Source organism: Lathamus discolor, chromosome 1 (assembly GCF_037157495.1).
Source record: "Lathamus discolor isolate bLatDis1 chromosome 1, bLatDis1.hap1, whole genome shotgun sequence".
NCBI classification, from domain to species: domain Eukaryota; kingdom Metazoa; phylum Chordata; class Aves; order Psittaciformes; family Psittacidae; genus Lathamus; species Lathamus discolor.
Window position 1 is genome coordinate 60866146 of NC_088884.1, and position 27105 is coordinate 60893250.

At 37.8% G+C, this 27105-nt stretch overlaps 1 protein-coding gene across 4 annotated transcripts in view; it reads left to right on the forward strand.

Annotated features, from left to right (window-relative positions):
* Positions 1 to 27105, forward strand: part of PACSIN2 (protein kinase C and casein kinase substrate in neurons 2) — a 57361-nt gene that overhangs the window by 23130 nt on the left and 7126 nt on the right. For all 4 annotated transcript variants that reach the window (XM_065673346.1, XM_065673354.1, XM_065673328.1 and 1 more), the window contains exons 2-8: positions 8741 to 8852; positions 19329 to 19485; positions 20224 to 20459; positions 21171 to 21326; positions 22415 to 22590; positions 24462 to 24582; positions 26745 to 26869. In XM_065673346.1, the coding sequence (XP_065529418.1) occupies positions 8793 to 8852; positions 19329 to 19485; positions 20224 to 20459; positions 21171 to 21326; positions 22415 to 22590; positions 24462 to 24582; positions 26745 to 26869 (1031 nt within the window). In that variant the 5' untranslated portion in view covers positions 8741 to 8792. The remainder of the gene's footprint in view (positions 1 to 8740; positions 8853 to 19328; positions 19486 to 20223; positions 20460 to 21170; positions 21327 to 22414; positions 22591 to 24461; positions 24583 to 26744; positions 26870 to 27105) is intronic.

Below are 27105 nucleotides of genomic sequence, written 5' to 3' on the forward strand. Positions count from 1 at the left end.
ATGTGAATACTGATACTACTGAGGTTTTTTAAAAACGGTTGAAACTGTTGTTCCTTTGTGTGAGAAGAATCACCTAAGCGTTGTTGTGTAAGAATTCAAATGTTAGGCAAGATCATCAAAGTTTATCTTAAATGAATATCTGAAGCTTTTGGAAGTGCTGGGAATATGGTATGTCATAAAACCTTTATTTTGGATTACATATTCTTCTCATGCTTCTGACAGAATTTGTGGCAACTGTGTGCACACACGATCATTTAACTTGTTGTTTACATTTCCTTTCTTAAAACAGGATGATGTTCAAAAATATTACAGGCTCCATTTTTGAAAAGTAGAAAATGGATGAAACCTACTTAACCTATCCATAATTTAAAACTTGTAATGAAAGGTGAAAGTGCTCCCGTGTTAGAAAAAAGGTTAATACACCTCATTTCTGTCTTCATCTTGAGTTGGAGGTCCTGTTTTGGCCTTCGGCATAGGCCTAACAATGATACAGAAGGAAGTACCTGGCAGTGTATTAAGTAATTTAAGATCTTATTCACTACTTGAGGACACAGTAAGTATTACATTGTATTCAGACATTATCTTGTGTTTTAAACCAAGATCTGTCTCCCAAAATATGAAAGCAGGTGCACAGTTTTTAATAAAGAATACATACAAAAGCATGTCTTGTTAAAACATTCAAAGTGGTAACATGTTTTCCTTTTAATGACACTGAAATTCATGGAGATATTCTTTAGCAACAAGCATGACTTCAGTACTAGGTTGGAAAGGCAAAAGATGACTCATTGTCTCTGTGTAGCACTCCATGTAATCTCTGCAGGCATTTTTGTGTCATTTGTATGATGCTTAAGAATCCATAACTAGTTCATTGGTTGTTACAGAGAAGAGGGGATACGGGGGGGTGGGGGGGGACACCCCTAAACAGTTATTAAGAAATTCTGGCATGCTAAAATTTTGGCTTAATGAAATTTAAGTTTCTATTATTCTTAAATGCTTGTACTGTTGAGTCAGTAGTTTGATATATCTCCTGCAGTACCTAGCCACCTGTGGAACTAAATTTGCAAAGCTGAGGATTTGCTCAGTGGTAGTTCAGCTGGAGTTGAAAATAGTGCACACTTCTGTCTCTGAAATAATAATTTTAAGGGCTCTGAACTTAATCTTCAAAGTCTGCCTGAATAAAGCTGAAGAGTCATTTGCATTTTTGTTGATATGAATCATAATTCCTCAGACTTCTTTGCAATTGATTTTTTCCTTAGACATTTAAGGCACAGGAGAAATCGTATCAGAACATGTTCATGGGAATCAACTTCCAAGTTTAACCAGTTAACATTGTGCAGTGATGGTCATTAAATAAAAAAAGCAAACCTCATAAACTATTTAATCAAGAAAGCTTGATTTCACCAGAAGCATGCTGTCCTCATGTCAAAGCCAGGTGACTCCCCCACTACCCCACTCCCATCATTGTCCCTCTTGCCCTGGTGGCTCATACACACACACACATTTCCCCCCCCCCCCACCAGTTCCTATCAGCTTCTGGCTGCTCCTTGTTCTTTTTCCTGCAGCCTCCAGGTCACAGAAGTGCAAGGAATCTCTAGTTATCTTGCAGTTACGAATCACTTGTACGACCTAGTAGCTTATTACTATTTAATGTCATTTTATGTTGTTTGGTAACTGAAAAATGCCCAAGGTGGCAAAATGCTCAAGTATTCAAACTAGCAAATATAAGAATAAATATTGCTGCAATTCTCAGAGGAGTGTGTCTAATAGGAAATAAGCTTAGACAGTTTGTAACAGCATGTATTTCCTAGATTCCTTCCTTTTAGTGCTCAGGATGTAAGGTTCAACAAATGGGTTGCTGTCAGCTTCTTTCAAAAAGTCCTTTGGCATATGTTAACTTTAACATCTAGGCTGAATGCCCCAGAAAGTAGTGATTCGATTTCCTTTTATGGACTTTTCTCTGGTACTTGTTGTTGTAATTGTTTTCTTGGTGGAGACTAAGGGATTTTCTTAAATCTCTGAAAAAAGGGTGCTATTCTCCATATTTTATATTTTGAAGAATAAGAATTAGGCCAAAGTAATTGGTTTGAGACTCTGCCTTTGAAAGTCTAAGGTCTGACTTCTATTAATAACGTGCATTAATGTCTACTGATTGCAATTAGAAGAGTTCACAGCACTGAGTAGTGCTGAATAATCATGGTTTGATGCATTTGTTCCGTGCACATAAGGGCTAGAATTCCTTGGTGGCATGTGAATGTGTAAACCAAAGTGACCTTTTTTCCTATAGTTATTTGCTCTATTAACTTATGGACTTTTCAGTGTCAATAGCTGTGATTCTTAACAGGTTTTGGTACATGATTTCATAATATTGCTAAAGAAGTTGTGTCACTTAATTTGCTCTATGTAAAGGGTAAACAAATTGCAACCATGAAGAAACTGGGAACTTATAGAGCAAGTTCTTTGGATAGAACAGATAAGGAAGCCGTGTCAAATTGCTTTATATAAACAGGGAATACAAGATACAGCATATTCATGGTAGCTACACTTTGTAACAAACCACAGTAGTTTGCACTTAAAGCATAGGATATGTTTGTTTCTGTACAATGAAGTCCTGCTTCCTTCCTATTCTGTGGGGAAAGAAACCTGAGACCTCATTGAGTAATAAGGGAAAATAGTGTAGCTGAAAGTTTTTATGAGCAGCTAATCCAAGTTGAGTGGTGTCCTTATGCGTAAGTATTTCACTCCCTAGTTGTGAAACTTGGAATCCTGCTGAGTCAGATCCATACTGACAAGTCCTGGTGTTACAAAAATAAGTTTAAAAGGTAATGTGACCAGGTGTTTTCCTCTTCTAGAGGCTGGTAGGCTGACTGTGAGCTTGCTTCTGTAGAGTCCTTAGAGACAACACAAGGATAATATTAATAACTGGAGACATCATTTGTTTTTCTAAGTGTGGATTAATTTATTTTCTTCTGTCTCTTACCTTGAGGACAAAGAAGGGAATAGGTTGTACGGAGGGATTGTGCAGCCTCCATCCCTGGAGGTTTTCAAGGCCTGACTGGATAAAACCCTGAGCAACCTGGCCTGACCCTGCTTGAATGATTCTGTTATTCTGTGATTAGACCAGTTTGTCACCTAGGCCCATAGTACTAGTGATTGCTTTGCTTTAAAGAAGCCCATTGTACAGCAGAGAGTCATTGGAAGAGGTAAGTATTATGTCACATTGGCACTGAGAACTTCTGTCAGTTCTTTCTGTTCTAGAAAGTGTGACATTCTGAAAGTAAGGAACAAGGAATCATGTCTCCTGTTTGTCATCTGGGTTGTACGTATTGGGAAATGTTGATCAGACCCGCAGGTCAAAGTTGTGTGGTGTTGTCTTCTGGTTTCAAGTGTTGAAGTAGTGTTTTATCTGCAGGCATTCTTTGTGTTAGAATATTGGACTCTTAATCTGTTATTTCTTATCATAGGATTCAGTAAGCAGAACTGAAACCTTAATGAGATGTTTAGATGTGTATCTATTTAACACTAATATACCAAAACAAGCATCTTCCAGGGGAGGTTCAGAATCTTAAAACCTGTCTTTCAACAAACAACCCTACCTGTTTCACAGTAAGTGTTCATCAAACAAGTTACTCTGTTATTGGGGGCTGGGGAGCATAAACAGTTTAAGTGTTTTTTCCTCCTCTTCCTGTTGGAAAATACTTTAAGAGAAGCTTTGTGATTCACTGGATTATTTTAGCATCTTAAAAGTCTGCATTTGTTGTGCAGACTTTTGCAAGTTGTATGTTGTGCTAACCTCTACCACCTGACACATGAAGAAAAAGGGAGTGAAAACAAAATCAAGTATTTCAACATGAATGAAGTAAGGATTTTTGTACATTGCTTTCAAGGTAACAGCAGCAAAACCAACTTCTTGAGAGCATATTGTACTCAGATGTATTTGTGTTGGTATCTGAAGGGCTGCTTGCTCATTATTAGTTAATATTTTTTTTAAATCCTTATGTGTTAAGCCATCAGGATATTTATAGCAGTTTTTTTCACACTGTAGGACACTAGCAGTAGAGAAGCAATTCAAGGTCTCTAGCATATAGCATTGCTAGTATGTTCCTCAAGAGGAAGGTTTTTAAAAAAAACAACCCTCTCATTTATTTATTGATCAATTTTCCTGTGTCCAAAATCAATGTATCCTAATTTACAAAAATTGCTTAAAAATCACTAAGTAAAGAAACTTGAGCCTTGCTTGTTTGCATTGTTTCTGTAAGTACTATGTTTATGTTCCACTTAGTATACACTTACTTCTTCCAGTTGGACTTCATGGTTATTTTTAGCCTATGTAAGTTCTCTTAGCTGATGTGTGCTGAGATTTTCTATGACAATAGGCAACAAGGGCTCTGAACTGGTAAAGCTTTCTCTGCTGCTTCACCTGTGGTGGCCTATGTGCCTGTGGTGCCACAGGTAAAAACTTGTTTTAATCCCTTTGGACTTGATGATTAATAAAATACTGAGATTTTGGGCTTCAGTGGAAATTCCAAAGTTCTTTGACATAGCGGAAGAAAATACCCTGAGAAGTATGAGTTATGAGCATGCTGAAGAAAAGGCACAGAGCATGATCCAGAGGCAACTTCTGTTCATTGAAGAGCTTTAATCTGCCTTCTGAGGAAAACAAGGCTTACACTTTTGCCTTCCCAAATTTCCTGCTTCCGTAATTTTTGAATCAATTGGTCAGTTTCAGACACATGTTGAAGAGGAGCAGAAATAAAGATACACATTTCTTACCAGTTTTGTGAAAATTGGCAGCTGTGTGGAAGAAACCTAAACTGATGCACCTGCTCAAGTAAATCTTAATGCAAGCTTGGTAATAATTTGTGCTGCTTGATGAGCTGGTTTACCCGTCAGTGTGATGGTGGGTGGAAACTGCTAGAGCACACTGCTCCTGCTTGCTCAGCCAGGTGGTTGAGGGATAAGAAAAAGGCAGTGTAGGTACTCTTGAAGAGTTGGGCCTGCAGTTATGGAATGAGTAGATAAAGACCAGAGTGGATGAAGCTAAACTGCTCTGGAGCTATAGGAACTAGGTGTTGGCAGTGTACTTTCCAATGGAGTTCTTGATTCTGCTGAAATGTAGCTGACCAAAGAGCCCCCAGCTTTGTGAGATGCGGGTGATCATTTGCAGAGAGAATCTGTGCAGAACTCCTCTTTTGTAATCTTGGTCCGAATTTCCCAGATTTTATACTGGCAGCCTAGTTGTTCATAGGTTTACTTTTTATAGTGAAATGGAAGACCCTGCAAATCGAAGTACAGTGAACGTTCATTGTGAAACCTCTACAAATTGACTTGAAGGATGGGAGAACCAAGCCCTAACAAAAAATGTGCTAAAGGACTGGCTGCTGTAATAGTTCTATTTCATGAGGGTAGCATGACTCATACTGCTTAATGTTCCTATCTCAGTATTCAGTTTATTTTTAAGTAGTGCTGTACAAATAGTGGGTTTTTTTTGTGCCAGTTGTTGCTATGACTTCATAATATTTCCCTAAATACGCTTGCTCATACTTTCTCACAGCATAGTATTTGGCATTTAAAAACCTTAAACCCATCAGAATTTCCTGAGTGCTGATCATTTTCATGCTTTTATGGAAAAAAAGGATAGCTCTGTGTATGATGCAGTTTTAGTTGAGGCGGAATAAAAGTTTAAAGAAAAAGTCCCCACAACCTGTGCTCTCACTTAAGAAAATGTTCCTCTGTTTCAGCTTTTCCAGTTTTCCCATGTAGCTTTTCAGATTAAATTTCCAGCAGTGGTGTAGTGTGTGGACACTGTATTATTGCTCCAGTTTGTTTTTGTAATTGGAGGGGCAAAAATACTTTGTGTGTGGTCTGGGGAGGAGGATGGGTGACTTGTTGAAGCTTTCCTTTAAGTTTATACTTTTGCATAAGGGTTTCTTTTTCCAAGGCACTGAACACTGCAGTTGTGTGCCTGATCTCTTTCGAAGGGTAGTAAACACTTTGGTGTGCTAAAGAAAAGCAGCTATAACGGTTCCTGAGAACCTCTGCCATCTTGTTCCTCCCCTTGTTCTGCACAGCACGCCTTGGTCAAACACATGCTTCCACAGCTTGCTTGGCTTGAGAGGAATATGAGTGTTAGTGCTGCCTTAATGGGGAAAAAGGCAAGAAAACACAAACAGTTTACAGAATCTAGCAAGCAATGTTTATTGATCTAACAAGTTGTCTTTAAACTTGAGGTCTCCCTTTGATCAGACAGAACACCAGAAATTGTGGTTAAAGATACCACTTCGTAACTTTATATTTTTGTGAAAACTTTAAAACAAACAAACCCTTAGAAAAAGCTGTTTAATGTCAAACTATTCTTTTGAGTTCATCCAACTAGTTGGAAGTTTATCGTGCTCTTGTTTCCTCCTTGTGCTGCTTAAGGCTGTCAAAGAAAGGCTATTGGAAAATATAAATGCTTACAAACATGATCTCTGCTTACTTTGGTGTGGTGTTAGAATTGCAAGGGCCAGAATTTATCTGGAAAACACATTCCATGTCAAGGTGTAATGCCGAGAAACTGACAATTGAGTAGTGTTTTAACACACTCTTGGTTCCATAAAAGCACAGGTGGAAAAGGGTGGGTTTTTTTGGCAGTTACTAACAACCTAACAAGCAGATGACTGTTACACTGACATTGTAAAACTCTTTGTCTCAGTAGATGATCATCTTTTCTAGTCGTTGCCATTTTGCAGAACCATTCCTGTATTTTTGACTATCATTTCAAGATAAAAATATAACAACTGATATTCCTGTTGTAGTTTTCAATTCTGTATTCAGTGTTCATGTTATTTAAGCTTTCTGTGAATTGCATTATGGAAATGAATTGGCTGAAAAACCGTTCAGGAGAAACAGCTTGTCTTCTCAGCCTGAGCAGTTTTGTTCTGTTTGTGCTGTAACTGTCCAAACAACTGTTTTGTTTCAGTAGCTGGTTTTTGTTACAAACAAGGGGTGTATGCCTGCAGTTATGGCACAGTTATTTTCATAGTGTCCAAGAAATGAGAATTTAGTGTTAAATTCTCTTTGGCCATGGAAGCTTTCACTGCTGTTTCTGTCAGCAGTGTGTTATAAGCACTAGGTTGGAAGGTAGGCCAGATCTGTAGGTGTTTTCGGCTCTTCCTTTTGCACTAAGGGGAAACCACATGGGGCATTAAGGAAATTCATAGGGCAAAAAAGAGTGAACTTCACCTTTCGTCCTACTGATGAAGGTATTCATTCTAGAAGGGGTGTTAAAATCTACTTAACCCTGGCAGTAGCTGTAGCAAAGTTGATACAAGAAATCTAAACAGGAGAACTCTACAGATGAAGTATCTGTAGAGATGAAGCAGAGATTTGCATGTGTATGCTGTGGGAAGGAGCTGCTTCCTTCGTCTCCTACCTTTTTGTATCCGTTCCACAAACCACATTTGTGGATGTAAGTGCCTGAATTTTTACCCTGGTACTGGGTTTGATACATACCTTAAATGTCAGCTTAGGGGAGCCCTAATTTTTTTCCTTTTTTTTTTTTTCTCATAAACAGTATTTTACAAACAGTCACCTCTTTCAGTGAGGATAGATCATGTTTTTCTTCCATGCAGCTGTGTCTGTATAAGTGAGAATGCCTGAATCGTTAAAGTAATGACTTTTAATAAAGATCAGAATTTGGACTTGATCCTCCCCCACCCCCTCCCCAGCCCCCCACCCCTTGTTTGTTTGTTTTACTAGAAGATAAATGCTAAAATAAATATCAAATACTATGGTAACATGTCACATAATTCAGTAGAACTGCATGTGGAAGTTTGAACTTCAGGCAGAGCAGTTGTCAGCTTCAAGAAGACCTTCTGTCATGCAGCCTTTAACCTTCCACTTGCACATGTGGGAACAGTATATAAGCGTATCATACCATCATTTACAATCCGTTATCCGCTTTAAAATGCGCAAGAGTTGTGGCAAGAAAATGACAAGTAGCTCGGTTACTAGCCCAGTAAGAGATCTAGTCACAGCTGGCTGGGTGACATAACAGGCTGTCTGAATATCATAAAGTGTACTAAGACTTTGGGGAAGGAGGCTGGTCTTGTCTCCTGCTACTTACATAGCTGCAATGCTGTTCATGTTGGTTTTGCTTTACGGTGTGAAGGAAGCTCTCTTTTGTATTTGTAGATGCCCTTGGCTTTCAAGTGGATGATCTGAATCTAAAATTCTTACAGAAATAAAACATCTTCCTTCTGAAAGAGGACTTTTATTTCAATCAGCAAGTTGTTTTGGCCTTAAATATTTGCATTTGGTTAAATGATAGAACAGGATTGAAAAAGGAATAGGAATCAGTGCAGGCTATGGTATCGGTAGTGAAAGTCAGTTGATTGCCTCTTATGGAATCATGCTTTGAAGTGGAATACTTACCAAGTAAGCATCATGCTGCGATTTTTTAATTTTTTTTCCTTTTGTTATAATAAGAAATTTTATGACAAAATAAAATCAGCAGTTTGAAATGTGGTGTAGGCAGATGGACCGAACACGTTCTGGACAACAAATGCCGTGGTAAGAGCCAAGAACTTGTGTGGTAGAACTGTTCTGTTGCAAAATGCACTTATCTGTGTGCCCTGTGTTGTTTTTATTTGCCATACCTAGATATCAAGAAATTGAGGGATGTTACCTAATTTCATTTCTCTTTTGATAACTGTTTTTCATTAATAATGCTCATAAATATCTTTTTTTTTTCTCTTCACAGATTCTGAAAGTGTTTTAAGATCTGAATACTTACAAGCTCTCCATACACAGAAATGTCTGGCTCATATGATGATTCTGTTGGAGTAGAAGTTTCTAGTGATAGCTTCTGGGAGGTAACCCAAATATTTTATCACAATATTTTTATTTTATTTCTTACTATTATTATAGAAAATATGGGTTTTTGTACATTGTAAACTATGGAAAGAGCTGCAATAGAAGACTTTTGGTTATTGTGATCTGCAGAAATAGCCTTCAGGGTAGAAATGACCTTTTAGATTTTGGCCTAGTTCTGTTAAGGGTTTTTAACTGGGCCAAACTTGAGAATCATCCGTTTGGGTAGGGTATGCCATTCGGAACTGAACCTTTGTCAGTGTTTATTGTTGAAGAGGGCTGTGGGTGAGTAGCTTTTAAAATGACCAAGAGGGTTGACTAATCAATGTTAGATCTAAATTAACTGTTAAAGGCTACTGTAAGCATACATAAATTACAGATATAGTGTGTGACTGTACTGCATATCTGCGTGTCTCCTGTTTGTCTAGATACAAATTTTGAGGGACATTATCTTAGGCTTATCCCAGTGTAAGAGCATGCATGCAGAATGATAATACAAAGCACATTGCACTATCAGTAGCTTGTGCTGCCCCAATCATAAGAAGGCTTTCAGATGTTATGATAATTCGATTAAACTTTAAAGAGAGCACACTTCATAATGCAGGAAGCATTTTACAAAAAAAGAAGCTTGTTGCAAGAAAAAGGAAGGTGTGACAGTGCCAGTGCTGTCATAATTAGAGGTAAGTAACAGTTCTGTCCAGATGAACTGTATTCCGTAGGGCAGACTTCTGCCATGTGACTGGGAGCTCTTTTGAGCTCTTATAGCAAACATGAAAATGGCTAGGGGGAAAGTGTCTGAATATTTCTGTTATCAGAGACCGATACAAGACATCTGGGTTTGGTGACCTAACATTATGCTTCCTTTGAAATGAAGGCTTTCCTAGATCACTAACCTGTGCTGGTGGCAGTGAGGGCATATTGCGTTTTGATGCAGATCTTCCATTATTTTTCAGTACGTTATCTAAAAGATCTAATGCCCGTGAGGTTCTTGTTTAGTAGACACTAACATTTTTTGAGGAGACATATTTACTATTGTATTAAATGTGTCTATCCTATTTATAAAGTGATGTGTTACTGAATTACTGAGAAATTACTGAATTCGAAGTTGTAACCCATTTTGTTGTAGGGGTACTCTGTAGTGTGACTGCAGAGAGGATGTGGGACATCTGCTCTCAGGGGTGTCTAAGACTCAGCTGAATATAGGCCTGAGCAATCTGACCTATCAGACCTGCTTTGAGCAGGGGGTTGAACTAGATGATATTCAGAAGTTCTTTCTAACTTCAGCTATTCTGTCTGTTTTGTTTTATGCTGAGGCAGCTTTCTGGGTGGGCTGAATTTTAGTGTAAAACATGTCCTTTTTCCATATGTTCTGAATAAGTTATGTTGTTTCTGAAGACTGTAACTTTGAATTCCAGTCTTAATCTTTCATAATGGATAACTAAACTGCTTTGACCAACATGTTCTGTCTGACTTGATTAGAAAAGATGCGGTGTCTCTGGAATGCTAGTCTCAGTACTTCCTGCCTCAGGTAACAGGAAGTGAAGAACTCTAAATCGATTTGGAAGTTGTATTGTTACCGGAGATTTTGCCATTTTCACCATTTCACCAGATGCTTTTTAAGATACCTGATGCAATAGGTTTTTCATTTGTTTTTAAAGACAGCCTGCAGTTTTTCAAAAGCCACTTTGCTGTGTTTTACTGCCACAGCTGAAAGCAGTGGCCATGGCACAGAAGAGACAATCTGGCAGGGTAAGCTTTTGAGTTTGTTCCCTAAGGCTCCAAAATAGCTCAAATTTATTTACTTTTGGAGTGTGCTGCAAACCCCATCTTTTTATTGAAAGACATTTAGGAAAGAGTGAGGTCGCTGGATGTGGAACCATCTGAAGAACTTACTGTGAAACTGTTTCTTGCTCACCGCATATCTTTGAAACTAAACTGCTTGTATTTCTTGAATGTTGATGTTCTGTTGAGCTGATTAGAACGGTTCTTAATAAAATGTTGAGGAGCCAACTTCAAAGTTTTTGCCATTGCAGTTGACAGAAATTTCATAAAATGTTGTCTCTAGCAAATAAACTGCTTGGTTTTTAATCAGGTTTCCGGTTCTAGAAGCATTTGTTTTCTTTTGGAGTTATCACTGCCTTTGCTAGGGTTCCTTGTAAGACAATTATTGGCAGTTTGCTCACACTTACAAATGTGAATCTATATCATATGGTTGCATAGTATTAAACTTGCTGCTCTAACCTTGTCTGGTTGCGTATGTTCACAGTGTGCATGGAGCAGTTCAATACAGGTTACTTCACCTATGAAGCACCTTTTTTCCCCCTTTTTTTTTTTTAATATATTTTAATGAGGTTACTATTTCAATACTGTTCATGGAAACTTCCAGTTCTGGCATTGAGGTGAAGCTCAGCACTTGAAATCCAATGCAAATAGTAATTTGTTCCCTTTAAATCCTAGTATTTTTTTATTACTGCACAGATTTGTAGTTGGGGAATAGTTGTCTTGTTGAGAGAGAATGGGAGAAGTTACTGTTTGGACTTGTGTTCCTGGTGTTGACTTACTGTAGATCTATCAGTCAGAAAAATTGGGTAGGACAAGGCATGAATAGTATCTTGATCAGAACAGCTGATTCAACTGAAAAAAACAGGCTTTCAGAATTATATGTAGTCCTTTAGCATGAAACAGAAATAGAAGCAGCTTTCACAATTAAATTGAGGATTTTTTCTGTATTTAGTTAACCCAAGCAACCACTAAAAGCTTTTTGTCTTCTAGCAGGATGATAAATCTTTTTTTTTTTTAGAAGGACAGGTATTTTAGTTTCCTCTAATTTGTCCAAATGTTTACCAAATCAAAGTACTTTAGCAGACAGAGAACATGCTCTCACATAGGGTTGCTTAGAGAGCAAGGAATTGCAAAATAAGAAGACAAGACATTCTGAAAGATAATTGTCACCATAACAGTGGAGGAGTCATTTGGGTTGTAGTAATGATTTAACTTAAAAAATGGAAGTTTCTTTTTCTTTGTTCATTTTCCTTACAAGCCTCCAAGTACCTTGATGTATCTGATTAAGCTTATGGCTCTCTCTTAGTGCAGAAATGTAAAACCAAATAGTCTTGTTGATGGGGTTCAAGAAAGAATTCCTTCATCTGTGTTGCTTAGCTGACAAGGGTGGCATGTTTTGGGTAATCAAAGATTATTGCTGATAGCCTGGAGCAGGATAGAAGCAACTTTTCCAAGAGAAAGTGGAAAATTTGGATCTTGACATGCAATTTGAAACCCCCTTTATTTCTTATCTGTCATATGGATCCTTAAAGCATTTGCATGACTGCCGTAAATACATCTCGGTTTATCATAATCATTTGTGCCACTTGCATCCAAAAAGACTGTGGCAGAATTGCTGGTTCCAGCATTGCACTGCTTCAGTAAAACACAAGAAATGGACAACCCTATTGGCTTTCTTCTACTGAAGTAGTTTTGAAATGCACATGAAAACATTTGGTATATTAATGAATGGAAGGCCAATTTTCTGATGTGTTTGGTTGGTTAGGCTCTGGCCTTATGATTGCTGATCACTATTATGGTCATATTAAAAGAAAAATGCCTTGAGCAGGCAGAGACCAATGCTATTGTTCACTCAGATGCCAGTGAAGGTAAGAATGACAATGAGTAAGTGTTCCTAGAGATCAAAGTAGAAGTGTATGCGTATCTTGCAAAGTAAGTCATCAAAAGGAACAGCTACCCTGCCTGTGGAAGCACTTCTAATGAGCTATAGGTCCCTCACAAGCTGTGTGCCACTCATACCCTAGATGCGCGTCCTCACTCTCCCTGATTTTCTGCTAGCTTCAGCAATATGAGCCCTCCATTTATTGCAGGTGTGTTTAACTGCCCTGTGAAAATGCCTACTTACTCAAATAAAAATAGCCATTCTGAATAGCTGCTAAACTGACAGCTGGCATTAGCTCTATGAACTTAAGCCTGTGACTTGGCCCTTGGAGGACAGGACCTGGTGTGCATTTTGAGGTGCTGAGCACATGGCTTTCATTGCATTGTGGAGTATTTGCCAAGATATCCACTAGCGAGAGAAGATTTTCATCTCATTCAGAAAGGTGAAAATGGTCCCATATGTAATTCGGATGAGTTATATGGATGCCATCATATGCATTCCCATTCTTCTTCCCCTCACCCCTGCAAACCCCAAAGCAAGGCCGAAGCCCAGAACTCAGGATAGCAGAAGCAGCTGATCTGGGACATGCCTCCTATGGCTGCCTTATAAGCTGGCTGCTTAGATGGTCTTGGTCCTGCCCATTTGGTACTCCCAGTACCAGTGCTTAATGCCTACTGCTGTTAGCCAGTATCTACATGAGGTGTCTGGTGGGGAGGGGTGGGATTAGATGCAGGGAATTTGAGGGAGAAGCTCCCAAACCTCACTCATGAATACTGGATAGGTATTCTTGTGTTGGGGAATTTCAGTTACTTGTCAGTGAATTCTTTTTGCTAATGAAACACTGTTCTGTTTCAGCTGGTTGGAGTGATTGGAAACCTTGTTTGATGTAGCTTGAAAGAAATTGGGCTCATTGTTAAATGGAATGCTGGAAGTATTGTGTCCCCATATTGGCCATCAGTATTCATGGGTTTGCCTATGAGCCTTCAAAGCTTATTATTGTGTTTACTGCCTATGAGTATTTGCCGCCCTAAAAAAAAACAACCCTGTTGTATGCTGTGGTGACTTTCTTTCACATGGTTCCAGTTCATAAAGACTGATTAGTTATGAATAAACTAGACAAACTTGGAGAAAGAGGTGCCATCAAATATTTCTTCAGGCATTTGAAACTCCTGAAATACTTGTGGTTATAAGGATTATCATGATATGTTAGAATTAACTGACTGAAGCTTAGCAATAGCTGAATGTTTGCCACCTTCTGGGCTGCTAATAAATTGAAGCATTCTAATTTTTCATTCAGTGTACCAGAAAAACATGTGTGTTTAACTCTTTATAGGCTTTTACTCTGCTCTATGCATATGCTAAAAAAAAGTCCATTAGTTGAGGTAAAGGAGCCTGCATAATTTAAGACTACCCTCCCGTTGTGTTTAGGGCTGTGAAACTGTAAAATAACGAGTTTGTAAGCTCTTAAATATTCCCACTAAAGATGATATCAGCAACAGTGCTTAGTTATGTTATTGCGCTGGTGGTCACAAAGGATGCTAAATGCCTCATCACAGTGTGCTTGTGTGTTTTTATTCTGGTTATTAGATTCTCTAAATCTGAGATTTGACAAAGGATTTGAGGTGACATCACTGTCTTTGTACATGAGAGGAAATATCAAAATGAGAAGGGATGTTTTCTTGACTAAGCAAAATGGAGATCTGAAGGCATCTGTAATGTCTGTAAGAAATAAATGGGGCAAAATAGGATCAACCGAAGCTTATTAATAGCAAAGCTCAGGGTTTTTTTTTTTTCCCAGTGGAAAAGAGGAAGCTGGTGATTAACTCAAACTGGGGAGGGGGGTGACACAAAACTGAATCACAATTTTCACAGAATTCCCTGATTGCATCAAAGTGACCGCTGGAGTGGTATTTTGAAGAAATAAACTCTTGTGGCGATTTCCTTTTGACATGTTTTGTCAACTAAGGATAAACAGCAACTGAATATCTTGCTGTGTAGTAAAATGCCTTTCAGATGGGTCAGGTGTTGATGCTAAATGAAAGCTGGATATAGGTTTTAAATACCTCTTATTCTTGAAACTGTAAGAAAGTTTATAATCTTGCAACTTACCTTCCTGAAACAAATGTTTCACTTGTAGAACAAGGAAACTAATAAGTTCAGGTCTTAGTTGTCTGCTGCCTGTTTAACAGGAAATAGCCCAATGCTCAGAATGATCAGAAAGTTATTCTAACTGCCAAAATTCTATGTTCATGTACAGTGCTAGTTGAGAAATGTGGAAATTGGAAGGCATTATGTGAATGTGGCTCTGAAACAGGGTATTCTTATTTTCATTTTTCCTGGTCATTTGCTACAAATAAAAGACTGTCATTTTTGCTTCAGCTCACGTACTTCTTGTGATGGGGGAAGTCTTCCAGAATGATTGCCGTCTAACTCAAGAATTGGAGCAAATAGTCTTGAATAAAACAATGTACTAAGTCATGATCCTCTTCAGAATCCAGTGCGTCTTTAGTGTGTTTATAGGCTTTGAATTTAATTCTTTTAACTTAACTATAGTTAATCTAGTAGTTCCTTAGCTGCATAAAGACTAGAGTTGTTTTCCCTTGGCTCCGTGGTCTAAATACCTTCTGCACTTGTACCTTCAAGTCTGCCTCCTGCAGTGGCAGGCTGCACATTCCACTTCTCAAAACAGTGGTTTTGTTGTTTGTTTTTTCTCCATGTATCATCCATAACTTTAAAATGTATTTTTTAAATAAACCACTAGTTTATTTAACATTTTAAAATGTTAAATGCAAAGAGATAACCTATATTCTGTGTCATGAAACACAGGAAAATGCTGCATTTCTGGAGTTCTAGCAGAGTTCCTCTTAGGGCATGAAAGTTGAATGTGATGCCCAACATGCTTTAAACTACTGTTTCATAAAGCAGTATGAAACTGCTTGAAAGTGTTAGTATAAAGACATTGTTTGGAATACAGGGTTGTCATTTTGTAGTACTGTATGCCTGGTTCTTCTCTATACTGGTTCTGTAATCCCAATTCCTTCAGTCCTCCTGAGAAGGAGGTAGCATGGGTGAATTATGTGTGGTTTGCATGCAGTTCTTTTTGACCTGGCCTTATGCGTGGCCTTATGTGACAATAGTGAGTGGGCCATGATAGGTAGGTATCCTGGGGTCAGCAGTAGCAGTTGTTTTTCTCCTTCTTGGTAGCTGGTGCAGCGCTGTGTTTTGACTTTTGGCCTGGGAACAGCGCTGATAACACCGATGTTTTTAGTTACTGCTCAAATGTTTTAGTCTGACCAAGGACTTTCTGAGCCTCATGCTCTGCCAGGGAGGAGGGGAAGCCAGGAGGCAGCAGAGACAGGACACCTGACCCAAACTAGCCAAAGAGGTATTCCATACCACAGCACGTCATGCCCAGGATGTAACGGAGAGTTCCCCAGAAGGGCTAGGGACTGCGGGGTTGGATGAGGTATTGGTTGGTGCTCGGTTGGGTGGGGTGGGGCGAGTTATTGGTCGGCTGGTGCTGAGGTGTTGTATTCTTTCCTCTTGTTATTTCCTTTAGCATTATTATTGGTGGTAGCAGCGGTAATTTGTGTTAAACCTTAGTTACTAAACTGTTCTTATCTCAACCCGTGGGAGTTGCATTATTTTCGATTCTCCTCTCTGTCCCTCCGGGTGTAGGGGGAGGGCAAGAAGGGGGGGAGTGAGAGAGCGACTGCGTGATTTATGGCTGACTTTGTTTAAACCACGACAGTAGGCTAAATTCAGTTCTCAGAATACCTGCCTGAGATTTGGCAACTGCTAGGTATTACCACGAGGTTAGAATTTGCTCAGACATCACAAAATTAAAGCATTAAAAATACCATGAGGCAGCCAGTTCCCATTCAATATTAGCATTTAAAATGCTAATTTAATAGTGGAGATTTATGAAGGGAAATGTTCGTGCTACAGACGTAAATCCCTGGGCACATAACTGGAGACACAAATTTATGCTTCAGTAGTTGTGCCAAGCTAGCATAACCTGTTTTAACAGTCTTCGTGGCTGTGAACCTACAGCTGGAGTGATTTTGAGCAGATGAATGACTGGGTTTAGAAAGTGTTCTTTGAAGTACCTGATTTTCTTAATGCTTTGATTACATATGTATGTTTCTTAGCGTATGGTGCTAGCTTAAAACTGCCTCCTTAATTTCTATTTACCCTGAAAATCAGAGGTGGTTTTTCATACTTTCTTGTTACCAGAGAAAATCTGTTTTGACATGGATGCATTGACTGTCTTGATTTTTGGTGACAGCTTCTTGTGATGCTGGTAGCTTTCTACCTTCAATTATACTGTGAATTATGTTTAAAAGCAGGGTTTGTGTGTGTACATTTATTTTTCTCTTAACATGATTTAGACAAATCACTGACTGTCAACTAACATTTTTCTTAGATGCTGCCTAAATTTCTTTGATTTGTTGGAATGGATCTAGCCCTAAACCAAAAACATACCCAAATGAATCCTTTGAGGCCACTGTCTCAAAAAAACAAGGAATTGGTTTTGTCCTGTTTATTACAGGCTTCAATTCCCCCCCCCCCCCGATGAGTAGTCCTAACATATGCCTGTATTTATCAGAAGTCACTTATTTTCCCATCACTTAATACAGGCTTTTTCCCCTCTTAGGGGTATTTCCCTATATAGTTTGAGGAGTTTTTGCTCACGCAGATGGCTTGCCTGTACATCTGCTGACAAAATCCTGACTAACTGCAGACCTGAAGTTGGGTGGTTTCCTGTGTTTAAGATGTGAATTGGATATGATTCAAATGTAAAATTACAAACATGCTTGAAGTATTTGAACATTTAAGCTACAGCCTTATTGCTAATCTTTATTTTTCAGTCAGGTGGTTAAGGCAGATAACAATGTGATATTTAATAGGCTGTGCAAATTCTGTTAACCAAGTTCTTACGTCTTGTTTAATGTTTACAAAGTCAACCCGAGTGACCTTGAAATGAGCAGAAATATTATTCTGGGAGCAGTATCAGGTTTTTTTCCCTTCAGTTGTCTAGGTTGGTGCTTCTATGTTGGTATATATGCACAAATGAAAGGGGGGTTGTTAATTAAATAATGGCATTTCATTATCTAGTGTGCATTTTTTTTTTCCATATCCTCATGCTTTGTATCTTGTACTTTGAGCAACTTTCTCTCTCTTTCTCTCTTTCTTTCTCTCTTTCTCTTTCTCTCTTTCTCTCTCTTTCTCTTTCTCTCTTTCTCTTTCTCTCTTTCTCTTTCTCTCTTTCTCTTTCTCTCTTTCTCTTTCTCTCTTTCTCTTTCTCTCTTTCTCTTTCTCTCTTTCTCTTTCTCTCTTTCTCTTTCTCTCTTTCTCTTTCTCTCTTTCTCTTTCTCTCTTTCTCTTTCTCTCTTTCTCTTTCTCTCTTCTTTCTCTTTCTCTCTTCTTTCTCTTTCTCTCTTTCTCTTTCTCTCTTCTTTCTCTTTCTCTCTTTCTCTTTCTCTCTTCTTTCTCTTTCTCTCTCTCTCCCTCTTTCAAGTTAATTCTAGGTATGGGAGCTCCATATCATTGGTGCGACCATCTTCCCACACTAAATACTACAGTATACACTTGCAACTGAAAAAGGTAGACTTAGATTAGACATTACTAAGAAATTCTTCACTATGAGGGTGATGAAACACTGGCCCGGGCTGCCCAGAGAAGCTGTGGCTGCCCTATCCCTGGCAGCGTTCAGGGCCAGGCTGGATGGGGCTTGGAACAATCTGATCTAATGGAAGGTGTCCCTGCCTGTGGTAGGGGGGTTGGAACTGGATGATCTCTAAGGTCTCTTCCAATGAAAACCATTTTGTGATTCTATGAAATAGTTGCTTTCTAGTTTGTCAGCAGTGAAGCCCAGATGTAACAAAGGGCACATCCGATATCTGCTGTATATACAGTGGTTATGCTTCTTTCACACTGCATTCTTAAACAGCAACTATTATTGTGCTTGACAGATGTTGCAGTACTCCTTTGCATATCTTTGCCGTTTTATTGACCCTGAAAGATTAAACCCATAAACGTAAGGCATTTGGTACTTAGCAATAAGCATGGAAGAGAGAAATGTATCTGTGTTGAATATCTTAATTATCTAAAACAAGCAATAATAATGCAGACCAATTGTGATGACTGCCCATAATTACATTGCAGGACTAATAAAACAAGTTTTCACTTTTAAATTAACAACTTTTTAACAGAACTTGTGGCCTCTCTGGTACTGTTTCACAGAATCACAGAATCACAGAATCCCAAGGGTTGGAAGGGACCTCAAAAGATCATCTAGTCCAACCCCCCTGCAAGAGCAGGGTAACCTACAGTACATCACACAGGAACTTGTCCAGGCGGGCCTTGAATATCTCCAGTGTAGGAGACTCCACAACCCCCCTGGGCAACCTGTTCCAGTGCTCTGTCACTCTTACAGTAAAGAAGTTCTTCCTGATGTTAACGTGGAACTTCCTATGTTCCAGTTTACACCCATTGCCCCTTGTCCTATCACTGGATACCACTGAAAAAAGCCTAGCTCCATCATCCTGACACCCACCCTTTACATATTTGTAAACATTGATGAGGTCACCCCTCAGTCTCCTCTTCTGCAAGCTAAAGAGACCCAGCTCCCTCAGCCTCTCCTCATAAGGGAGATGACAGTTAGGTTTTAAGTTTAATTAAAAAGTACCTTATGCTCAAATTGATTAATTCCTGCTAGTAGATTATCTTCTCCTAGGTAACAGTATTTGTGTTGGAGATTTATTTTTCAGAGCTTTTAAGCAGGAATTGTTAAGTATTTATCTCTTTGTAGGTTGGAAATTACAAGCGGACAGTAAAACGGATTGATGATGGTCACAGACTTTGCAATGATCTTATGAACTGTATTCATGAGCGGGCACGAATAGAGAAGGTCTATGCGCAGCAGCTTACAGAATGGGCAAAAAGGTGGAAACAACTTGTGGAAAAAGGTAATGTATTCTGATTTTGAACTCTGAAACCTTTCTTAAGTGGCTTCTGTATATCTTTATTTTGGTAAGTACAATGTAGAAATTGTGTGCTTTTTTAGCCTGTAACTGAGCCTTTGCAAAAGGATTAATAATGTGACAAATGACCAAGCTTTTATTGATTGAAAACAAACAAAGCCCTGCTCCTTTGCTGGTTTGCTTGTTTCTTACTGAAGCAGATGAATCTTGCCTCCAGTGTTGAGGTATCCAGATAGATTCAGTTCTGGAATCCAGCTGGAGAACCAGCTGTTTCTACTAGGTAACTTCTGGTATAGAACATAGTTTGAAAGTGTATCTGAATAATGAGGGGGCAGTGGCTGTGAGGGAAAGACTAGTAATAAAAGTCATATTCATTGCTCTAATGGAGACTAATCTGATAGCGTTTTAATATATTCTGAAATAGTTTGTCCTTTCCTGGTTATCCATGTTGAGAAACTGAAGGCAGCTCACTAAGGAGGTAATAAGTGGAATATTGAGAATCATGGTACAGGGAGAAGGAGGCCAGGCTAAATGAATATTGTTCTGGTGTAAAAATCGGTAAGATTCTGAATTTATCTGAAAAGCAACTGTTCCGTTTTCTAGGTTTGCATTAATACTGCTGTTTACAAGTGAATATAAATCAATAGCTTCAGGTAGTTTCTTGGGAATATAAGTTCCATGTGGGTGATGGTTACTGAGAATGACACTTTCTGTTGTGTTTAGGCCCACAGTATGGAACAGTAGAAAGGGCTTGGTGTGCTTTTATGTCAGAAGCTGAAAAAGTGAGTGAACTGCATCTAGAAGTAAAAGGTTCACTGATGAATGAAGACTTTGAAAAAATCAAGAACTGGCAGAAGGAAGCCTTTCATAAGCAAATGATGGGAGGATTTAAGGAAACCAAAGAAGCAGAAGATGGATTTAGGAAAGCTCAGAAACCTTGGGCAAAAAAGCTGAAAGAGGTACAGCAGTAGATTATGTATTAGATATCCTATGTTACAGTATATTCATGTCTCAAATCTCTACAAGGGAGTAAACTCCCTATTCTCTCTGCTGGACCCTCCTTTCTTGAAAAGATCTCTTGCTTTCTGTCCTCTTCTGAAAATAAGTATTTTTCTGTTGGTCTTTCCTAATCTTGGTGACTTCAGTGAAAATCTGGGAAAAGTGGAATATAAGTTATCATTTTAACAGTATCTGATTTCATGCATTTCAAAGTTAAAAATTGCTTGAAGAAATGAGCAGGAGGAAAGCGTTTGTGTTTGGTTTTTCTTTTTTATTTTTTTCAGTGTCATATAATATTATTCTTAAATAACAGGTTTATAGAAGAAGGGAAGCAGGAGAGCATGGGCATCAGGAAAAACGTTCTGGTGGGGGCTCTCTGTAAACCTTTTCTTGAGAATGTTCCACACTTCTCTAATCTGCATGAATGACAGTTTTTCTGTGGTGAGAAAATGCTAATTCATAAGTACTGCAGTGCTTTCCTTATGTTGCTTCTTGTGTACTGTTTGTTCCTTGGCCTAAATTAAAAACAAAAATATCCAAAACAAGAGAGAGAACATCCTTAAACAAAACCTGACACTTAGGCATTGCAACATGATTATAAGGCTAAAAGATTCAGTTGATGGTTGTTGTATAAACTGTCCCAGACGCAAATAATCAAATTGACTTTGTAGGTGGAAGCAGCAAAGAAAGCATACCATGCGGCCTGTAAAGAGGAGAAACTGGCTATATCCAGGGAAACAAACAGCAAAGCTGATCCAGCACTAAATCCTGAGCAACTTAAGAAATTACAAGACAAAGTGGAGAGGAGCAAACAAGATGTACTAAAGGTATACTGTATGCTAACATACCATTTGTATGCAGTCATTTTAACCTATAGTTTGTGCGGATTTAAGCCTTTTTTTTTCCTTCCTGAATTTGCCATGGACTACAGTGTAGCTCACTTTCAGTTACAGTTCTTTACTAAAATACAGTGTTCTCTCCAAAGCGTATGTTATTGCCAAGTTCTTATGTGAAGAATTAATAATGTATTGCCTCTATTTCATGTTAATACTTTAAGCAAGGAACAAGGCAGAGCAAGACAGTGACCTTTGGGGACAGCATTCTACTCATTTAGTAGTGAGGGTTGAGTTACTTCACTCAAGATGCTGTGAGATAGGTGCTTAAAACTTGCTGACAGCATCTCAGCTTGTAGCCATTCTTGGCTGCAGAATGCATTATTTTTTAGGAAAGCTGATAGCCATTTAAATAAATGAATAACTACACTTTATGATGCTGTTCTATTGGTATTCGTTCTCCTCAGCAGGCTGGTACAGAAAGGCTTTTCTTGTGTGACTTTCTTCAAAGACATCTTTTCCCTCTGAGAACGCTGTTCTGTGATCCAAAGGACTGATGTTATATCACGTGGAATCTTTTAATGCCTGTCTTATTTCTGTAAATTAGGTAGCCTCTGAGGTTCTCTCCATTAACTGAGCTCGCAGAGATGCAATTTACGTTCACAGGGATGTGTACAATGTTTGGGGTTTTGTGTCACAACTCACAGTGGACTATGCAAATATACTGAAGGAGAAAAGATAACACTTGGGAGTTATTTAGATAACTTTAAGTAAGCAACCTGTAACTTGAAAGACTGCCTGCTGACTTGCTCTGTGGATTCTTGGTTTCTATCTTTAGTATTACATTAACATTTGTCATGGTTTCTCTTAAAAAGCCGGGAAGAGGTTTAGAGCTTTATTGTAACAATTCTGCAGTTCTGGTAAATAACTCTTATTGTGACCTAGCATAGGGACAGTGATCATGAAAAGCAAATGCATTTTGGGAACTTCTGGTCTAAATCTTGCCCATTACTACATTGATAAGTGTGTTATGTAGGATAGTAATAAAATATATTGCTAACAGTTTGTTTTTCCACCCCTAGACAAAAGAGAAGTATGAAAAATCACTGAAAGAATTAGATAATGCTACTCCTCAGTATATGGAAAACATGGAGCAGGTATTTGAACAGTGTCAGCAGTTTGAGGAAAAACGTTTACGTTTCTTTCGAGAAGTGTTACTGGAAGTGCAAAAACATCTTGACTTGTCTAATGTTGCAAGGTAAAACTGCAAAACTTCAAAATTAATGTTGAATAGTTTTCAATGAAAAGTAAGCCATGCTTCAAGTAGAGTTTGGAACCTGTTTGTTTCTAATGTGTTACATCAATTTGCTTAAAGTGTAAGTGAAAGACCTTAATTCTTTGTTTTGTCTAAGATCAGATTAGCATCTATCCCTAACATTTGCTAGTTTTATTTAATACAGTGTTAAATGAACCAAGACCTCATTCTTGTTGCATTTTTATAATCAAATGTATGCCAAAATCAAAAGGATTCAGAGCTTAGAATCAGAAAATGCTGGATCAAAGATTGGGAAAGGAGGGTTTTGGAGTATTATGTATCTGGCATGAATTTGTTTGTGCAAGACAGCATGACCTTGGTAGTATAAACACATTTATTGTTAAAATATTAGACCTCAGTCTGAAGGAATTATCTTCACTAGGAGATGAATGTTAAAAGATCTGTTGGTTGGCCATTGTTGAACTCTTGTCTGTCTTAAGTTCAAAGTTAGCTCTTTATGCTGTCATATGTATAAAGCATGTCTTGTATTTTGTTCTTCCAAAGAACAAAAGTGTAGAACAAATCTCCAAAACAAAAAAGTGTAGAACAAAACTGCAGAAAATAGCCTTGCCCTGTTTTCTGCAGATGTAGACCTCCAGTTTATTGCTGATTTAATCGATGACGAGTGAGTCATTCCAAATGATTTATTTTCTCTCTAAAAATACAAGCTTTTCTGTCAAGTACATTCAAAGAGCCATGAAGGGGGGGGGGAACCCATACCGTATACGTATTAAAGCAGTCAAGCAATATTTAGAATCTGAGAAATTTGGAAGTCTGTTTTAAGAGAGTTTGACTCCTTGACATGTAGCACTAACGAATTCAAATTCTAAATTTGGTGTGACTTGGTTCTATCCATCTAAAAGGATTTTCTGTGATTTCTCTTAGCTTGAATACAGACTAGCAGTTCTGTGTCTCTTATTTTAAGCCTTGGGGCTGTTGTGTTAAAACCTCTTTGAACTCTGTGTTGCACCATACTGGTTTTTTGTTTTGTTTTTTTTTTTTTTTTTTGTATAATACAGTTGTATACAAATGCAGTTGTATTTGTAGTCATTGTCTGTAGAGCAAATGCATCATGTGCATGGTTTAGGATCAGAGGATCGAAGTTTCATCTGCAACATGACTTCTGTAAAATACTTTTTACTTATGAGAACTCAACTTTAATGAAAAGCAAACTAAGAGATAAGTAGAAGTAGTAAGGTTCTTTTTTATAATATTTGATATTTGTCTAAATAGTACCGTTAGTGAAATCAGAGATTAGCTAAAATAATAAAAGCAGTTAGCAGATATTATACCTGCAGAGGAAAATGTTTAACCCGTTTAATTTCAAGTTTGCGATTTTTATTTTTATGGATTCGTTGGATTAAAAAGGAGTTTTCACAGCATGCTATGGGCTTATCACAAAAACAATTTCTCCCGGCTTGTAGACAATCTTTTAAATTCACAAAACTTCAAGATTGGCATTCAGTAATTTAAATACATTCTTATGTATATCCTACATTTAATAACAGCCAATAAAGTTACTTTATACAACAATCATAATTCTAAAGAACTGTTCACAGAATTCTAAAATCTGGCAAATAAGGATTTTATGGTTTTGTGAACTTTCAGCAAGCTTGCTGGTTGGGCTACTCCTTTTTTGCAGGTCATTTATAGGTCTGTTTGTTAGAGTTTTAAATAGTCTGTCTTGCTATAAGCTTTTTGAATACTGTTGTGAACTTTGAAATACGAACTTACTTTGTTTTTTTAAACCTGACTAGGGGATTTGCTGTGTTTCTAAATGTCATTCTAAATTTGAAGACAAATTTGTTTTGCAGTTACAAAAACATCTACCGTGAACTGGAACAGAATATCAAAACAGCAGATGCTGTTGAAGACTTGCGGTGGTTTAGAGCTAATCAAGGTCCAGGGATGTCAATGAACTGGCCTCAGTTCGAGGTAAGGTCACAATACTGGAAACCCAGACTTGTTTTGTCTACTTTTTTTCTCTTTGCTCTCTGTCATATTCTTTCTGGTGTAACAATCAAATTCAGGCTTCTGGCAGTGAATTTTGTTGCTTTTACAAGTCATAGTGGTTTTCATTTCTTGATTTCCATTGGGCTCTCCTTATCTCCCAGCTTTTTGAGGTTTATTATATGAGACACCTACTTAAAGGTAAAGGAGTAAAACAGAAAATTCCTATAGTGAGGTTTGGTTTTTTGTTGGGTTGGTTTTTTTTAACCTAAAAAATTATGAAGTAATGAGTATGCCATGGTTTATTTTGATACACCCCGGACAGCTGTATGTGCTGTCCTATTTTACTTCCCCCCTTGGGTGTCAGTCTTCAGTTTGAATCTCCTTTCTGTTAGCAGATATAATTACAGTGTAGACAGCAAAGACTGTGGTGAAAAAGTTTGAAATAAATACTTCAATCAGTCCTGAAAATTGGTATTTATAAATCTTAACTATTTTTTTTCAATGTTGTTATATTAGAACAGCTTTAGCCAGTTGGTAATTCTATTGCTGAATGCCATCTTCAAAAGAAAGGAGAGGTTTTTTAAGTAGTATTCTGGTAACTACTACAGGAAAGAAGTACCAAAACGTATCAGTGCAGAACTTGCTACCAGAGTATCCCATAGCTGTAATTGAGATGAGTTTGTCTGACCAGAATCTTGGGTTTAGTTGCAATAATTTCTAGGTTTAAATTAATGGAGCGGAAGCATCAATTCTGGAGTGTTCACTGCTCCCTTATTAACCATAATGGAAAATAGCGGTTAGTTTTTAAAATACTGCCCAACTTCAGTTTAGAAGGTTTGAGAAATAAAACTTGTAATATTACTGCAGAGTTGCTTTGCCCGAAATGCTGAACTACAGTTACTTCTGTGTAGAGAAATTACCATCCTTTTTCATAAACATTATAATTAAGAGATTAAATACTGTTACTGTGTTTCTAATCAAGTTGGTTTTTCTCATTTACATGCTACAAGGATGACGTAAGTAAAAAAACCAACATGATCAAATGAATATGAAATTGCATTATAAACTGCAAATATGCTTAGGTCAGTGGTCTTTAAACTATGCAAACTCAGAAATCCAATATGTATTTGTACAAAGTTAAAATAATGAGGTATGTCTGAGAAGTTAGCCAGAAATCACTGAAGACTGACTGACTGTGCTAGATGTATAAACCAATAGTAACAGCAACTTGCAAAACCTTAGTGTCCCATTACGTATTAAAAATACTTATCTTAAATGGTATCTTTTGTATAGCAAACTATCTCCTGACTGTGTGTTTTTTATTTTTAAGGCTTCTGAGATCAAACATGTCTAAGCATAGGATATTTGCTTGAATCCAGTTTGTTCTCTGTTGGTTCCTGCTTTATATAAGTAGGCAGCTTAATTTGATTTGATAGGTAGAAGTTGTGTTTAGGCTTCATCATGCCTGTTTGTCTGCGTTCTGAAGCATCTGAATGGCTCAGAACATCAAGGGGGAGATACTTTACAAATGCATCATGAGCCTTGTCAACAGTTGTGTTGATTTGAGCCTTAATTCTTACGGATGGCTTTTAAGGACAGTAAGTTTCACTAAATGTAGAGTGAGGTACTTAAGGGCTCAAATCTTAGGGACAGAAGTGATATACAAGTTAAAAATTAACTTCTTCATAGGTCACTCTTGGAGCACTTCTTGAGAAGTGAGCCCCATTTTAAATTAGGTTATAATACCTTCTTAAATTAAATGTAAGGTTTACCTTTTAAAGACAGATGTCTTGGCTTTATTTAAAACAGTGAGCCCTCAGTACAACTTCTTAAGAGCTGCACTGGCCAACTCCTTTTATTTCCCCAGTTGTCTGCCAGATGTCTGGTATTCTAAGTCTTTTCAAGGTGTTCAGAATACTAAGCAGGGTAGTACAGGTAATGTTGGGATTTTGTGAGTAGCACAGATACCGCTTTGCATTTCTAGGGTAGGAACTAGATGAGAACTATAACTGAAACACTCAAAGTAACTTACTGTTTTCATATTGTGCTGTTGTATGTATAAATCTATGTTCTATAACTCAGTCTGAAAACTGAATGTGATTTTTCAATTAAATTTCTCAATCGTGCTTTACATTTATTGACAGGAGTGGTCTGCAGATCTGAATCGCACTCTCAGTAGAAGAGAAAAAAAGAAGGCTTCTGATGGGGTGACTCTAACTGGTATTAATCAGACAGGAGATCAAGTTTCGCAGCCTAACAAACATAGCAGGTATTTAATTTTTTCATGCCTAAAAAGACTAATTGGAAAGGATTGTTATCTTCAAGTACACTAAGCTCTATAGGATCAAAAAGTCACTGTCCAACCAGATGTTAGTTGTTTGTGATGTGATTCTGCAGCCTATAAAATATTAATTATTCTGCATTTTATAGTTCTCTTTAAAGTAATTAATTAAAGTAAGTAATTAAAAAAGATCAGTAAGTAAGTAATCAAAAGAGATCAAACTT